The sequence below is a fragment of the Cynoglossus semilaevis genome, chromosome 15, assembly GCF_000523025.1.
Source record: "Cynoglossus semilaevis isolate Cse_v1.0 chromosome 15, Cse_v1.0, whole genome shotgun sequence".
NCBI classification, from domain to species: domain Eukaryota; kingdom Metazoa; phylum Chordata; class Actinopteri; order Pleuronectiformes; family Cynoglossidae; genus Cynoglossus; species Cynoglossus semilaevis.
In genome coordinates, this window is record NC_024321.1 from 2,034,831 (window position 1) to 2,047,192 (window position 12,362).

General features: G+C 39.7%; 1 protein-coding gene across 3 annotated transcripts in view; it reads right to left on the reverse strand.

Moving 5' to 3' along the window:
- The window catches only part of enox2 (ecto-NOX disulfide-thiol exchanger 2), a 173,927-nt gene continuing 161,565 nt past the window's right edge, over positions 1–12,362 (reverse strand). For all 3 annotated transcript variants that reach the window (XM_017039392.2, XM_025062934.1, XM_008326491.3), the window contains 5 exons: positions 9,519–9,659; positions 7,942–7,998; positions 5,935–6,031; positions 4,222–4,307; positions 1–777 (listed from right to left, as the gene is read on the reverse strand). In XM_017039392.2, the coding sequence (XP_016894881.1) occupies positions 646–777; positions 4,222–4,307; positions 5,935–6,031; positions 7,942–7,998; positions 9,519–9,659 (513 nt within the window). In that variant the 3' untranslated portion in view covers positions 1–645. The remainder of the gene's footprint in view (positions 778–4,221; positions 4,308–5,934; positions 6,032–7,941; positions 7,999–9,518; positions 9,660–12,362) is intronic.

A 12,362-nucleotide genomic window follows, 5' to 3' on the forward strand; every position in this document is an offset into this window, starting at 1 on the left:
TTTTTTTACTTAAAACATCTTATTTAATATTCAAAAATATCCTCCCAGCATTTACAGTGTATTACAACAAATGATTCTATGCAATTGAGAACAGCTTTTACAGAAAATGAAGAAATAGATCCATTTGTCGTCTATGATACAAACCGGCAACAGCAGAAAGAGAAAACAGACAGACAGAGGTGAGAGTCTGGAATCTCAGAGGTTTGGAGAGTTTTCAGTCTGACCCTGATAAATTAAAATAAAATAAAAAACAAAAAACAAAAAACAAAAAAAAAAAAAAACCAAAACACCTCAACAACACCTCCACACTGAGTCGTGGAGTTCTGCTTCCACCAGGAAATGATCCACTCGACGGCAGGATTCTGAGGGAGAGTCTCCGGCTCTGAAACCTGATTTTCACTCAGTGTTTGACACATTTCGTCATAATTTCAATAGCGGCGTTCCTAAAGCTGTGGAAACTGCTGCGTGTCCTGTTTCCGTCCCTGAAATCCTCTCGGGTCTGAGACGCCGGGGCTCAGTCAGGTCCATTGTTCCGCTCCCCTTTTTTTTTTTCCCCCAATCACAGAGTCTCTGTGCCGCTGCCTTTGACTTGTCCTTCTTTCCAAAAGTCTCTTCGGTGATCCCTAAGAGCAGGTGGTCTGTTCTTTATGTGCTCTTAATGCCCTCAAAGCCACAGAAGTTCCAGCGTTTCTCCAGACTGGCACCGACACCAGTCATTTCCTGTCTGAAGGTGCAGGGAAGTCGAGACAGAAGTGCTTCAACCTCGCTGGGATTGATCTTCAGAAAGAGAGAAAGAGCGTGAACTTAAATTAGGAGCGGCACACTGAGCCTCTTCTGTTACACTCTCGACATCCACACACACACACACACCACCTGTTCTGTTCTCTCTTCGCTGTTTTAGAATCAAAGTTTGAAATTGTTTTTCAAAGCCACGAATGACCTCGTTCCATCACATCTGACAGACTAGGTGATTCCACTCAGACAGATAGGACACTGAAGGGGCCTATAATTAGGTATAAACATCTAGGGCGCGTGTCAAACTCGAGGCCCGCAGACCAAAGGCGGCCCGCCAGGTCATTTTGTGAAGCTTAAATTTTTTTTTTTAAATTGCCTGATAATGAAGTCTAGGCTGCTTTAGAGTGTGTAATGACCTGTAAATTACAACTACAACAATGAATTTCATGATGGCGGGAGAGCCACTTGGTGAGTTCAAGGACAAGCTACAGCACCTCGTCAACTTCACCCAAACCCAGACTCATATAGTTCTGAACTGAGACGTCTGTGGTTGTTGTCTGACTTTTGTAATTTAGTTAAAAAGTTTGAAAGTTTGATTTGACCGTGAGTTTCCTAACCTGAAGAACTAAAATGTTTTAATTTTTATTACACGGAGAAAAGTACAATATTTGTAACTATAATAATATAATCAACTGCAGAAACATGTATTAACACATTATGGTGCACGGCAGTTACATCTAGAACAGGGCTGTCAAACTCATTTTCACCGAGGGCCACATCAGCAATAAAGTCCCCCTGGAAGGACTGGTTGTTACTGGAAGACTGTCTAGATCAGGTGTCCCCAACCCCCGGTCCGTGGACCAGTACCAGTCCATAGGTCATTTGGTACCGGGCCGCAGTGGGACACAGTTAAAAAATGTACTGAATTTTTACTAATTTTAGTTCATTCGAAGAAAATCCTGTCATATCCATTTACTTTGTGGAAATATTTTGAAATAATAGATCATTCAGACTCTGATACTAACAGAATAGAGTCTAAAAGATGTTTTATTTTGAAAATTTAATGATCTACCAGTAGTAACGGGTGGTACTGGCGGACCAGTACTTTGGAACCAAAAAGGTCAGGGACCTCTGGTATAGATGTAACTACTCCATAACAGACTAATACATGTTTCTGAAATTGATTATTATTTGATTGATTATATAAACTTTTAATTTCTCAGGTTAAGAAACTCTGCTGCATGGATTTCACTAAAAGCTTTTTAAGCTCCCGCGGGCCACACAAAACACCTTGGCGGGCCGCATTTGGCCCCCGGGCCTTGAGTTTGACACATATGATCTTTAGAATGGATATTTTTTTATGCTCAACATTGTTGTGGAAGTTTTGGGAAACGTTGGTTCTTTTTTTGATATCTTCTTCCTTCTCTACTCTAGTTTGGTTTTATTTCAGTGTATGTTCCTGTTTGATGAGCTTTTATTCGGTGGAAAGTGAAGCGCTCTGTAAATAATAAATGTTGAGCCAAATACTGAGCAGCCTCCGGTTAATGTGTTATGTCAAAGACTATAACCTAACTAGTCCTTTTTTTTCAAAATGTTTGGATTTAAATCACATGTGGGGAAGTTGACGCTAATTTTCGTCTCGGTTTCTGGTTCATCTGTCATGTCGACGTTTTTACAAATTTGTCTTGGCTGAAGCGGCAGAGAGGTTTTCAGTAACACACTACACGCATTTGAGCAAATTTAGACATATTTCATGCTAATTTTGGTTGCTGTTAGTTATTTAAAAAAAAATAAATAAAAAAATTGCCCGAGGTGAAGTACCGTCACTCATAGTGAAAATCATTTCCGGTGCTGAAACTTCTTAAATTTTTTAAAAATACACAGTTTCAGTTTCAGTGTTGCCTTCAAATGTCAAGAATCTAGGATCCTGGTTTCCATACATTGACAGAGACCAACAGTCACCTGACTCAGCAGTCACCTGACTGATTGCCATTCATCTAGTGGTTCTCCTGGACTCAGGATGTTTGGTTATTTTAGACTGTGAGGTGACAGAGGAGACGTGCAGCGTCTGAGCTGCCGCAGACGAACCTCGGCGTCCTGCATTAATGAGCAGGCCGTTAAAAAGCTCGGCACCAAAGGCGCCGGTGTGGCTCTGCATCAGGATCAGGATCCATCACAAGGTTTTTTTACATTATCATTCTGAACAGGACCTCAGTGTTTGGAGCCTGGAGATGAGCAGGACCGACAGAGGTCTGGTGTCGGTGATGTTGACGGAAGGGTTCGAGGGAGAGTCAGGGTGGGAACGACTGATCAGCGGAGGTGAAGGTGAACAAAGAGGAGTGTGTGGGCGTGCACGTGCACCGGCACCATAATTAGACAGGAACACTTTGAAAAGCATGACAAAAAAAATCACTTCATTTTATATATACATATATATATAAACATATATATATATACACATACATATATATATAAACATATATATATATACACACATACATATATATAAACATATATATGTATATATATATATACATATATATATATACATATATATATATACATATATATATAAACACACATATATATATATATATACATATATATATATACATATATATATATACATATATATATAAACATATATATATATACACACATACATATATATAAACATATATATGTATATACATATATATATACATATATATGTATATATATATATATATATATATGTATATATAATGGAATTAATCCTTCAGTATATTGAATATATTGAATGAAACTTGACGTCTGCAAGACTACCGTCATCTTTTTTTTTTTTTCTGACAAAACCCATTTTGCTGCAGCGAAAACGAATCAGTCGGCTCAATCGAATTTATTAAAAACTAGACTAGCCTCTCAGTAGAGTACATAGTAGCCCAGTAGAGGGCCGGTTGTATGACTGTATTTATCAGCGGTCCCCAACCCCTGGTCCGCGGACCAGTACCAGTTCATAGGTCATTTGGCAATGGGACACAGTTAAAAAATGTACTTCATTTTTACTTCCTTCTTTCAAAGACATATCCATTGACTTTCTTTATTTAAAGATATTCTGGCAACTTTTAATTTTTTAGGTTACGAAATTCTGCTGCATGGACTTTACTAAAAGCTTTTTAAGCTCCCGCGGGCCACACAAAACAGCTTAGCGGGCCGCATTTGGCCCCCGGGCCTTGAGTTTGACACATGTGGTCTATATGGTGTGTGCACTGTCCTACATGTTGTATGAGGTTTATTTATGTCTCCTGTAGTTTAGACTCCATGTCCTTACTACAGACATCTATTTAGACGTTTCAGTTTTTTTTGTTTTTTTGTTTTCCCGACGACACTTTAACATCCTCTACCATCACGACCCAAACCCAGGGAGGGCTCTGATAGGATTCCTAACTAATATAGTGATGTAAATACTATTTAATGGGGGAGTTTTGATGGACGCCACTGTGTTACCTTTGTGTCCAAACGCTGCAGGTACGAACAGATGTACTCAATACTGGCTCCAAACGGGTGAACGTGCAGGAACGTTGATATAATACCTGGAGTTGAACAGAAACAGAAAACAACAGATTAATGCCGGAGCATGTCTGTTATCACGCTCCCAACACCGTTCCCATCATCCACAGCTCTTCGTCGAACTCCTCTCCACTTCTTCAACATCAGCTCTGAGTGTCTGCTCTCCCACAGCTCCCGCTGCGGTTCTAATCCTCTTGTATATCTCTGCTGCGGACTGAAGTGAGTGTTTAATGACAGCTCTGATGCTGTTGTCTCTCAGGTCCGAGCTCTTTTTCAGCTCCTGCAGCTAAAACAAACCATCTGCTATCAGCTGACAGTCAGAGCCTGGAGAGAGACGGAGGTAATCCTCCACCTCTGCAAAAAAAAAAAAAAAAAAAAAAAAAAAAAAAAAAAACCCCCATCGGAACACCTGGAGAACAACACTCCAGACAAACAACTCAAACTCAAAAACAAAAGTAATAAACTACGGAGTCTCCGGAGAGTGTAGAGCGAACGATAAAGGCAAATAGATGCTTGAATGGAGCTACATGTTAGCCTGAAGCTAACACATTTATGACTTGGTATTAGTGCATTCAGATTTTACATTTACATTTGTATGTATTTAGCCCATGCTATAATCCGAAGCGACTTACTGGAGGAGGATTAACAATCGAGCTTCAAAGAGGAACTCCTGAAAGAAGATTACTAGTTAGGACTGTGTTACCACTTTTCACCACTAGTTTATACAAAAAGACTTTCTTTGTCTCATCATCTGGTATCTGTGGCAGCCTGAAATATACAAGCTCTCACTAAAAACGGGGCCGCTACTTACCCTCTGGCTAACTGTAAGCTACTGTATCTTTGTGCGTAAAAGTCAGCTATTCTTTTGTGTAACTCTTAGCTATCTGTGTGGCTAACTCCGAGCTAGTATCTTTGTGTTTGGTTGACGGCCATTTGAGTCATCTTTGCGTTTCACTGTTGGTTAGTTTTACTTTTTATGTTAGCTACGTGTTTAGCTGTTAGCCACCCTAGGGTTTATTTTGTTAGCTACCTTCGTTACCTTATTACTATAAGCAAACCCTGTTATGTTGAACTGTTAGCCATCTTTTCCCCGAACACAACTGTGATGGGACGCTGATGGATTGAGTCATTCAGTTGTTTCCAGCGAGTTTACATTATTTAGCAGTTAGCACGCACTAGCCTCGAACGGTGGATGGAAGCAGCACACACGCCACGCAGCCCATGTCAAAACTTCTTACATCAGGAACAAAACCAAGATTTGACGTAGTTTTAAACCCTGGCCTTTGTGCTTTCCATTAGCTACGCTGCCTTTTGTGAATTATCTGCTGGTTGTTTTATGCATAATCTGAGGATAAGCTGTCTGTTTTCAGTGAATTCAACGAATCGTTTTTAACGACTGAAAAACATCCATGACATCAACAGCCCCCAGAAACAATAGATTGTGTAATATCTTTGATGATAAATTCTAGTCCTTTGAATTTTCCCACATTTACTTCTTCCAGTCCGACAGAGACTGGTCCAGTTTTGTTTTTTTTTTTTGTGAATTCTTTGTGTGATTTTTAGGAATTCTTTTCATGTAAAGTAAGGAAGAATAATAGTTTTAAATAATGTTATTTTGATAGAAAAAAGCTTGCGTGGTCATCAACGCACCTACGAGCAGGGCTTCTCTCTCTGAGTGAACCGGACTCTGCTGGTTCTTCTCTGTAGGACCTTCTTTCTCCGGACTGCCTGACGCCATCGATGTTTCCTGAACATTTACACAAAAAATAAAAAATTAGAACAACCAGAGATATAGAAAAACAAGCTACGTTTGTAGACATTTTTATTTAAAAAAAAAAAAAAAAAAAATCAGAACAACCAGACATATACAAAAACAAGCTACGTTTGTAGACATTTTTATTTAAAAAAAACAAACAAGAAAAAAATATAATTTTGACGTCATAACCCATGTTGCTGTATTTTTGGCTATGAATTTCCCGGCTAACATTTAGCAGCCTTTTAGCTCTTTGATGAACTGTTTGCTTATTGTTAGAAAGAATTAAACACATTTTGTTAATCTACTTTTGTCTGAGAGATGCTTTATTTATGGTAAACTTTTGACCACTTTATTTGCATATTTGACCTATTATCTGGCTATACTTTGGACTCAGATAGTTTAGCCGTTTTATGCTAACAGATAGATCGATAATAATACTGCAAAATAATAATATAATCCAATATTGAAATTTTGAAATTAGTGTCCAACTTTAAAGTTACTTATTTTTATAAATGGTGTCTAACAGTGTCTAGCAGTGACAGCCCAATATTTTCTGGCTCGGTTGCACAAACTCCAAACTGGAACAACAAGCAAACAAAAAAACTGACTTATGTCGTCGTTGCATCGTCTTCCACAGATCAGAAACAGATGCTGCATCATCTGAATATCTGCCTCTCTCTCTCTCTCTCTCTTTGTTCTCTGTGTGTGTGTGTGTGTGTAGGTCTCAGGCAGAATTAAAGCTGTCTGCTGAATTGTCTCCCACGCCTCATTATCCTCATCCTCGTCATATCTCCGTCAGTATCCATGTGTCAGAGCCGAAACTTCTGATGTGTTCACTCCACTCCATTGTGTGGCTCTGATTAACATTTCCCTGACATGTCACAAGTCAGTGTGAACTCAGGCTTGTTTACTTCATCGTCAGAGACAGTTGAACTGCGACTGACTTTTTTCTTTTTTTTTTTTTAATTAAAGACCAGAGTCCAAAGTATCAGGGACTTCAATGAAACATGTTATAGTATTATGTATTTAAGACTCAAAACACAAATAAGGCTAGGATTTCTCAAACTAAGCCAATGACAATGTTAAATTAGCATAATGTTAGCTTAAAACAAGACAAGATAAGACAGTAGTTAAAAAAAGTTTGTGAAAATTTGAGTAAAATAAACAAATAAGGATAAACAGGCAAAATAAACTAAAACCCAAATGACTAAATATAAATGTAACTGAATGTAGAAAGATAGACGTTCTAAAAATATAGTAGCTTTAAACAAAGCTAACGAATACCTAAAAAGCTAACAACAAAGCTAATATTATCCATGACAAATAGTTGATTTTACCTGGGTTTGACTAGAAAAAAAGCTAAAAAAAAAAAGAGATTTCTAAAGATTGCTAAAACCTAGCTATGACGTAATAGCAAAATGGTTGCTAAAGAAACTAGCACAGCTAGTAAAACCTAGCCCGGACACCATTTAAACCTAGCTATAAATATGTGAAAGCTATTCTTTAGCGTAGCTAGCACTGCATACATTGTGCAACATTGAATTTCCCGGGAATTCCTCGATCCTTGACGATCCTAAAACATTTCCACAGTGGGGAAAAAAGAAAAACCCCCATATCTGACCCTGGTCTGCATTATCTCCACTCTTTGTTTGGCTTTTTCTGTTTTGAATTTTTAACATTAGATCCACAGAGTGTGTCAGTGTGTGGGTGTGTAGACATATGCAAGTCATTCGGACTTTATGACCCTTTTATTTCCCGGCTCGGCCTCGTCTGGCTGAGATTTATTCCATGACAAATGCAGTTGCAGTGAACTGTGTTGGCCTTGTAATGATCTGTCATGTCAATGGAAGAGCTTCCAGATAGGACAGTCAAAAAGGAAGGAAAAAAAAAAAAAAACTTACACTGGTTTGACTTGTGCTGTCCTCACAGACTTTGTCGTCCTGCTGTGATGTCTCCAGCTGTGATCGGTTACAAACAAGAGAAGAGAATAATCTAAGGACGTATGTTGACTAATAAATGGGACCAGAAAAAAACTGAGCCGTGATGTTTGGATGAAAGAAACAAAAACATTACAAGACTGATATGCACTAAACAGCCTGGGATAAGGGATAACGTGAAACTAAAATTAGCTAACTTTTAGCATGTGCTGTTAACTTTTGGCTACCTTACTTATAACCTTTTATTTCATTCATATAGACTCATTTTAACAACTCCAGAGTGACAGATGTTTTTCAATATTGCTAACCAGTGTAGGCTAACGGATTTTAGCATTTAGCACAGGATTTTAAAGCGAGATGCTACGTATTTTGGCTAGCTCTAGACTTATTTTTTTTTTTGTAATTTAACAAAATAGTCAGTGAGCTTGATTTTTAAAAAACATTTTTCCAGTTAACTTTGTGTTTCTCTATTGAGAAATAACGTGATACACGTGGCAGAGAAAAGATTATACAGTAGACGGTGCTACATTATATTTTAGTATTGATCCCCCGGTTGTCACGCTGAACAGAACTGATCAATATTAGAATGAGAACTGTTGAAAAAACTCACGTGTAAACAGCACATGTAATTACAAATGAAACTTGATGTAACAGCAAATGAAAGATGGTTGAGGAGAGCTTCTAACAACAGCAGTGATTTACATTAGCCGCCTGCGGGGATTAATAATAGTAATAATCATGGTGACCGAGCGCAAAAAAGGAAACAAGTCGATAGCCCACTGGAGGACAAAATGTTCAGTAAAGGAAGAACAGAGTGTGATGGCTGTGATGCATTGGTCGAAGTCTTAGAACGTCAGCTTTAGATTTTGGCTCTGAAAAGTCTTTTAGATTAACAATTAGAGAATCGCTAGGTAGCCTAGAGCAAAGCAGGCAGTAGAAGAAGTGGGGTAAAAAGATACGCAAAAAATCTGGGTTAAAATGTAATACATTAAAGGTAAGACAAAGTGAAAGTGACCTAAATACATGTTCACAAATAAGTCCGAGTTAGCTGTAAAATAGCTAAGAATTGCCTACGCGTATAGAGCTCAGCTAATAAGCTAACTTGGCTAATGATTAGCCCAAAAAGTACATTTTTTAATTGGACCAAAAGATTTAGCTATCAAATAGATACTGCATTTACTACTTTTAATTAAAGGATATTTTTTAATGAGAAAGGACCCGTTAAGTTTTTTTTTTTTTTTTAAAAAAAGATAAAATTAGCTTTACTGTGATGCTAAATTAATAGTTATTTTGGATAATCGCAGTAACAAGTGTGGTTCAGAAAAAAAACTTCAGTCATTTTCTCGGACACGTTTTCACATTGTTTGACAAGTTTCTTTTCTACTGTCCTTTTCACGGACTGAAACTCGTTCTGGGACAATTTATTTTCCATCAAAGTGTAAATTACACTGGTTTATTTCCCTCCACTTAACAGAAAGAAATAACCAAGCTTTCTGTTAAACAATAATTCAACCTTTATCCTGTGGAGGAGTCAGACTGACCTGTCTGAGGTGAACCTTCTGCAGGTTCTGGAGTCCGTCCTTCAGAGTCTGGACCTGGGTCTTCAGCTGCTGTTTGTCCTCCAGACTCCTCTCCAGCTCTGCTTCTCTTACCTTGAGTTCATCTCTCATCTTTAGGAGTTGCTAGGTAAAAAAAAACAACAACAACAACAAAAACAAAATTAGTCCCAGGATTTGAGGATGACTTCAGGGTGTGTTACTATCATAGTAACTAGTACCAGGAGTTGGGAACTGAACAGTTCAGAGTCTGACACTGTATGCTTGTTTCCACCCTGCTAACTAGTACCAGGTGGTAGAAATAGAACCTGGAACTATGTCCAGTGACGGCAGGACCAGGAATAGAGCTGTGTTGTCAACCAGGATCGAGAGACAAGACATGAGCGTAGCTCTTCCGCAAACACTACAAACAGAACGGTACCAGTGGGGCACATACTATATACCTGTAAAACAAGTACCAGCAACTCACAACAGTACCAGGGATAGAGTCGTGTTGTCTACCAGGATCGAGAGACGAAAAATTCGTGTACATCCAGGACAAAAACTACGAATAGAACAGTACCAGTAACGCAGATCGTACATATCTGGAGAACAAGTACCAGCAACTCACAACAGTACCAGGAATAGAGCTGTGTTGTCTACCAGAAACCACAGACAAGTAATAGTGTAACTCTACCACAAAAACTCCAAAGAGAATAGTACCAGTAGTGCACATACTATATATCTGGAGAAAAAGTACCAGCAACTCACAACAGTACCAGGGATATATATATATATGCTTACATATAATATAATATAGTATAATATAATATAATACAAATAGTGAATCTAAACAGTATGTAACTATATCCATGTTCTTAAGTGTGTTACATAGGGACCCACTGTCATATCCTTCCACTGGACCCAGAATTCCTAGCAGCGCCCCTGCTCCCATGATCCTCCAGGACCGTCTGATCCTCTGTTCCGTAGAGCTGTCCAGGTCCTGCTGGAGCAGAGCGTCCCTAGTCTTCCAGGCTTTCACATGTTGACACCAAACATGTCCTCTGTTTGGGGTGTACACATGATTCAATTTGAGACTCAATCGTCCCAGTTTTCCAGAGCTCCTGGTCTTTATCTGCGTTCTCTCTGGCAAACTTCAGTCTGGCCTTGAGGCTTCTCCCCCAAAAAGCGATGGTTTCCTCCCCGCAACACTTCCCATGCGAGTTCAAATCGTGCAGTCTCTTTCTGGACTGTCACACAGTAGCAGGAGCCTGCCTCTGGGACTTCTTTAAGCGTCTCCGGGGTCGGCTCTTCCAGACAGGGGAATGGCTCATTGTAAAACTTTTTGAGATCTTTTAAATGACTTACAGTGCCCGTAAGATGCAACAGTCTTCTTTCTGAAGACAGCTCTTTTGATCTCACCATGCTGTTCACTCTCACTCTCACAACAGTCAGGCGCACCACGAACCAGATGTCTGAGGTTTAAACAGGGTAAGCCTGCTTCATAGAGCTGAGTGACACTTTTCTAAAAGTGCACCCAAGTGTGTGATTTGAGCTAATTTATAAGGGTATAAATACTCTCTTTCACTTTAGTTTGAATTTTTTTTTTTTTTTTGTGGAATTACAACTTACAGAAAATTCTTGACTATCCTTAGTTATGCTTTCACTGTTGAGTTATATTACCGTATTTTCCGGACTATCAGTCGCACTTTTTTTTCATCCTTTGGCTGGGTTTTGTAATTTATACTCTAATCAAAATAAATTTCACGTTTGTTATTTTCACACTGACAGCCACTAGAGGGCACTATAGTGCTTTGTACAACATTGATCCCATATTTTGGGAAATTGTTGTGTTAGCAGCAGATAAGCTGCTAACAGGTTGCCCCTAGCAAGCGCCAAGCATGTGGTACCTCTGGGAATCGAACCCAGGACTCTCTGCTTCCGAGGCAGGATTGCTAACCGTGCTCTCGGCTTGTGTACCAGTACAGTATCTGCTACTCCAGTACCACTTGAAATTTACATGTTCGTTATTTTCACACTTACAGCCACCAGAGGGCACTCTAGGCTTGTGTACTACTATCTGCTGCTCCTGGTCTACCAGGATCGAGAGACGAAAAATTAGTGTACATCCAGGACAAAAACTACCAATAGAACAGTACCAGTGGTGTTTCCGTTACATCCGTGGGACACTGCGCCCCCTACGGCTCGTGTCACCACGCAGCGAGACACCAGTGCAGCGATCTACCAGTCTCTGACATCGGTCCGTTGAAAGTGTGTCCTGCGCTCCTCGGTGCAAACTCTGTACAGCTGTACGATGATCGAAGGATTCTTCTCACGTGTACAGCCCACAGCATCTGAATGGAGTTAAGCTCTGGGCTTCCACTCAGCCGGGACTCTCCAATTCCCAATGTTCAGCCAATCCTCGGTGGATTTACTGGTGTGTTTTGGGTCACTGTCGTGTTGCGGGCTCCAATTCTGCTCCAGCCCTTTATTTTCTTCTTTCTTACAGATGCACTCACATGCTGTAGCGCCGAGTGGACGGGGAGGGGGGGTAGGATGATTCTCAGCACCCCTGACTGAGAGGGGACGAAATAATTATGGATGGATGGATGGACGGATAGATAGATGGACGGACCGATAATGGATGGATGGATGGATAGATAGATGGACTGATGGATGGATGATGGATGGATAGATGGATGATGGATGGATGATGATGGATGGGTGGATAGGTGGATGATGGATGGATAGATAGACGGACTGATGGATGGATGATGATGGATGGATGATGATGGATGGATGATGATGGATGGGTGGATAGGTGGATGATGGATGGATAGATAGACGGAC